The sequence below is a fragment of the Panthera leo genome, chromosome D1 (genome assembly GCF_018350215.1).
Source record: "Panthera leo isolate Ple1 chromosome D1, P.leo_Ple1_pat1.1, whole genome shotgun sequence".
In the NCBI taxonomy this organism is placed as follows: Eukaryota; Metazoa; Chordata; class Mammalia; order Carnivora; family Felidae; genus Panthera; species Panthera leo.
In genome coordinates, this window is record NC_056688.1 from 101,474,613 (window position 1) to 101,479,917 (window position 5,305).

At 39.2% G+C, this 5,305-nt stretch overlaps 1 protein-coding gene across 2 annotated transcripts; it reads right to left on the reverse strand.

Moving 5' to 3' along the window:
- Positions 1-2,176: 2,176 nt before the first annotated feature.
- On the reverse strand, positions 2,177-3,909 carry LOC122200175 (olfactory receptor 1030). 2 transcript variants are annotated; one of them, XM_042905655.1, is made up of 2 exons: positions 2,995-3,891; positions 2,177-2,197 (listed from the first exon to the last, which is right to left on the reverse strand). In XM_042905655.1, the coding sequence occupies exons 1-2, from the start codon at positions 3,889-3,891 to the stop codon at positions 2,177-2,179; spliced, it is 918 nt and encodes a 305-aa protein (XP_042761589.1). The 2 variants fall into 2 exon arrangements, with proteins under 2 accessions (XP_042761589.1, XP_042761588.1); XM_042905654.1 differs by lacking the exon at positions 2,177-2,197 and having other exon boundaries at positions 2,953-3,909.
- Positions 3,910-5,305: the final 1,396 nt, after the last annotated feature.

Genomic DNA, 5,305 nt, shown 5'->3' on the forward strand with positions numbered 1-5,305 from the left:
TCATAGAAGGAAAAGGAAATGATAAATGTGGAAGCCAGACACATTTGGGCTTCTCAGCTATGTGATTTTCGGTAAGCAATTAATCTGTGGGTCTCTATTCATCTTTAAAATGGGGATAACAGCGCCTGGGTGGCTCAGTCGGTTAAAAGTCCGACTTTGACTCAGGTAATGATCTCAAGGTTCCGCATCGGGCTCTGTGCTGAAAGCTCGGAGCCTGTTTTGGATTGTGTCTCCCTCTCTCTCTACCCCTCCCCGACTCACACTCCATCTCTCTTTCTCTCCCTCTGTCTCTCTCTCTCTCAAAACTAAATAAACACTTAGAAATTTAAAAATAAATAACATGGGAATAGCAATTCTGTAATCATAATATTAGTGGGCAGATTAAGTGAGACAACATACATTAAAACAGTACTTGAACTTTGGTGAGCATTGTTATTTCCTTCTCTCCCTCGTGTGTGTGTATGTGTGAGTGTGAAAATCTAAACTTTCTTCAGATGTCAGGAAATATATGATATGTGAAGAAAAATGTTAGACTTAAAGCAATATCTTTCCCGGGACCATTTGTTTATTTTTTTTAAGTACACATGGATCAGACTTCCTTTAACACAGTACCAGTTGGATTCGTGATCTCTTAGATAGGTAGGAAGCAAAGTGTAAAATACCCTGTAATTATTGTTCCTCAAGGAAGTGTGGTAAATATTCTCTATTTTCACATAGGTTCCTCCATCACTGTGTTGCTTAAATCTGTTCAATAAATTAAAAGAAAGTTCAGAATTAACTTGCAAAGATGTAGAGTGAGAATTTAGGAGCCATTGCATCTTCATTTAGTGCCAACCTAGGCTATAAAAATAGAGACAAGGACCCTGAAATCGGAAAATTGGAATAAAGGAGGTGGTTTTAAATAATTGCATATGTGTGTCTGCTTAAACAACAATAGCGCTCTAGGTATCTGTTTAAGTAGAATCCAACACACTATTAACTAGATGTTAAAATTTACAAAAGTAGCGATTTGTTTAGATGTGTGTTTTACCAGCATCCACAATTTGAATTTCAAGATAAAGATACTTAAAGAACATCTAGTAATAGAAAATTTGAAACAATTAAATGGGATAATACAGAATTAGTAAATATGAAAATGTTACTTTGTAGAAAATATTGAGGAGAAATAAGCTCTCAGGTAGAAAAGCAGCTTTGAAATACGACTGAGAAAAACATGTCCATTGAGGGAGTGACTGATTACGGTTCCGTGGCTTTTCCTTTTTCATTGAAAGTAACATGTACATATGTGATCACGAATATTTTCTAATGCCTATTTTGTTCAGATCCTGCCTGCTCTGACATAACATTGTACTAGGAGCTATAAGTATGCTGGAGCAGGTGCACAAAGAATGAACAAGTCCCCATCTTCTGCAATTACATAAGACCAACTTCGATTTACTCACAGTACATTCTTTTTTTTCTCTGCTGCATTAGCACTCCCCGTTTTCTTATACTATGTGCACTTAACAAATTGCATTGATTTTTCTCTTTACAGAATTCTACAAAACCATGCAATCCTAGAGCTCCTTGGGGGTTCTTGCTTCGTATTGGAGCGGTACTTGGCTTATTATACGTACTCAGTAAACATTCCTCAGCTCTGCTTATGCTTTGTAGCTGCAAAGTCACCTGAAAGCTTAACCTCTTTAAAAATCAGCTTGTCTTTTGCATTCTTTAGCATTAAAATATTGACAAACAGGTTGGCAGATTTAATAATAAAGTTAGGTATATAATAACTAACTGTGGTAAAATACAATTGTGGATAAAATTTGAGCTATGATACAAATGAAAAATATCTGTCCCATCCTGAAAAAATCGATTAATAGGCAAAAATGAAGGAAGGTACGAAAACCCCAGATCCCAGCAGGCTGGGATATCACTGATAAACTCTACCGAAGTTACAATTTCTTTTGAGGCAAGCTATGTATTTCTGTAAAAGATATTCATTGCCTACTTCAGGAGTTAATATCTAGAAGTTAATTGGAAGATTTTGTATACTGTTATGGCAGAAGGAGGAAAGTGTCTTACTGAGAGTGGGGAGGAATAAATGGACATCAGGCATGGTCCTGGAGCTGTTATCATGACTTTTCTGTCCGAGAGGTGACAGCAAGTCTCAATCAGCAGTTCTGATCACATTCCTTTAGATAATGGAATTAAACCCCTGCATAGCAATTAGTATAGTATTAAAAACGACTAAAAGTTAGCTCATGATAGTCAACTATGTGTGTATGTACATATATAGCCATACATTGGTTTGCAGATATAGAGAAATTTTCCAAAAACGTAAGAAACCAGTAATAGTGATAACTTTGAAAAGAGACAATGGAAGATCATGGTGGGGGGGAAAAGGGAGGAAAATCTTTTATTTTGTACTCTTCTGTAGAAATTGAATGTTTCACTGTAAGAAGGAATAATTTTTACAGTGTGAAAGGAACATATGATGCTACAAATGTAAAAGTGTAAACGTATATAAGAGAAATTATCCACCCTACCTACATATCTAACCTCCAACCCTTTACACACTCAATGCACACTCACACATCTCCTATACAACTGTAAATCTCCTGTACCTCTGTCTTTCATGCTTTGTCATTAGATTGCAGATTTTCTTTGTAGATTAAAAGTTGACTTTACTGTAAATGCAGTTAAAGTTGGATCCAGTTCTCATAAGTACATCTTTTCTATAATTTTTTTTTTTTGAGACAGAGAGAGACAGAATGAACGGGGGAGGGTCAGAGAGAGAGGGAGACACAGAATCTGAAACAGGCTCCAGGCTCTGAGTGGTCAGCACAGAGCCCGACGCAGGGCTCAAACTCACAGACCGTGAGATCATGACCTGAGCCGAAGTCGGACGCTTAACCGACTGAGCCACCCAGGCGTCCCTCTATAATTTATAAAGAAGGATACATTATAACTTTATTTCAAAAGTACATTTCTTCTCGTCAATTTCCAAAAAGCTTGCTTCACATTCTTGTTCCTCAGGCTATAAATGATGGGGTTCAACATAGGGCTTACAAAAGTGTAGAAAACAGCAATAATTTTAGACTGCTCCACTGACTTGTCCGTGGGAGGTCTAACATACATGCAGAAGAGTGTCCCATAAAATACAGTCACTGCCACCAGATGGGAACCACACGTGGAAAAAGCTTTGTGCCTGCCTTCAGCAGAATGCATCCTCAGGATGGCAGTGAGAATGAAGATGTAAGAGATGACAATTATGAGGAGGGAGTTGGAGAGGTTAAATCCTGCTACCACAAACATGGACGTCTCTTTAATGAAAGTGTCAGAGCAGGACAGCTGGATGAGGGGGGGGTCAGCGCAGTAGAAGTGATTAATAATATTGGAGTCACAGAAGGTCAAGCGGTACGTCCACATGGTTTCCATCAGGCCACTAAGGAAGCCGTAGACATAGGGACCAGCAATCAGGCGAATACAGACCCCTCTGGACATCTTGCTGCTGTAAAGCAAAGGGTTACAGATGGCCATGTACCTGTCATAAGCCATTACAGCTAGCATGTATAACTCAGTAATCACCATGGCAATGAAAAAATAACACTGGGTTAAACAAGCAGCATAGGAAATGGTTTTCTTCTCTGATAAGAAGTTCGCCAACATCTTGGGAGTCACAGTCGTGGAATAACACAAATCCAAGCCGGACAAACTGGCAAGAAAGAAGTACATGGGGGTGTGGAGGCGTGAATCTATCCTGATCAATACCAACATCCCAAGGTTCCCCCCCACGGTGATCAGGTAGATCACCAGGAACAGCACAAAGAGGATGGGCTGAAGCTCTGGACGATCTGTTAATCCCAGGAGAACAAATTCGGTCACTAAGGTGGAATTCCCTCTGACCATTTTCTTAGCTGCCAGCATTGTTCACGTAGATGAATTAAAATAAAGTAAGAAGTGAATGAGAAGTCCATCATATATTTCTTCTCTCTCTTTCTCCCCTTCTCCTCCGTCTCACACTCTCAATCACTCTCACGCAGGACTATGATCAGCATCTGAGATTGCAGGAGCTGAGACTTTCAAGAAGGTGGTGGCCCCTAGAAGCTAGGTGTGTAATGTGCAGATGGTCCCCAAGAGAATGGCTCATGCGACACCAGCTTGCTTCAGAATGGGGGCCTTATGACCCAAAGTCTGCCGAAAAATGGACTGAACCACCAACAGTCACTTACCGTTCTCTATAAAATCATAGGCTTCACCATGGAGCCTGGGAATGGTTCCAGATGCAACGGTGACATGTGTTTGGAAACACTTCTGCAAGTCAACAGCGCATGCACATGTAGAAGTTCAACTTTTGAGAATTACACTCCCTATGGGTTATAGGTGAAAACCCCAAATTACAGTGATTTAAAGGAAAGAGATCCTGTTTCACTGTGATATCAATAAAGTACAGGAAATTATGGTGTTCATATGTGAATAGGCCAAAGATAATGACCCCAAATGTGAAAATAACAAAGCCCTGCATCAATCACTAATGAAGGAATTTTCATTCAGAAGCATTTGTATGACTAGAGAAAGGGAGACCTAGGTTGGGGGAAAAAAAGAAGTGGTCAAAAAGTGGATTGTGCTTGTGGATAAAATTATCAATTCAGATAATATCAATTATAATGAAAGAATAAAATGAGAAACTTTTTCCGGGAGTCGGGAGAATATATTTTCATCATGGATTCTCAATGTTGTCGTGTTATTGTACGTGATAGACTGAATAAGATAAGGGATCAGAACTCAAATACCTCTCAGAGCCAGTTAGATAATAAGGATGAGTGAAGTGGGCTAAGTATAAGGATGAACAGAAATGAAGTAGAGAGTGACTCCCAGGTTAAAAAGCCAGCAGCCACTCAGGCCAGTGGAATTTTTACTACACAATAACGTAAGCCCTATGTTCCAAGATCTTAAGAGTTTCCAAATGTAAACGGGTATGAGGATTCATTATTTAATGTGAAACCTACCATACACAGTGTTGGCGAATAATTTCATTGTTAAGCCTGTCTTTAACCAGAGCATAGAAAAAGAAGTCTGTATGCCTAATTCACTGAAAAGGCAATGTCACCAGCTATATTTGCTGTACGTAAGCTGTTCCCGGGTATTGAACCAAGTACCCTCAAAAGTCAGCTACTTCGACTCAGTGATGTTTCCAGAATGTTGTATGATTTAGTCATTATAATAAGATAATCTTTGAGTACAAACAGCATTGGACACTGCATGTCTGTGAGTCACTTTCCTAGGGAAACAAAGGTGACTGGTAATAGTGTTTGTCTTGAGA

Excerpts from the sequence above, each read along its gene's own strand:
- LOC122200175 (XM_042905654.1), bottom strand. The coding sequence starts at position 3,909 with ATGCTGGCAGCTAAGAAAATGGTCAGAGGGAATTCCACCTTAGTGACC.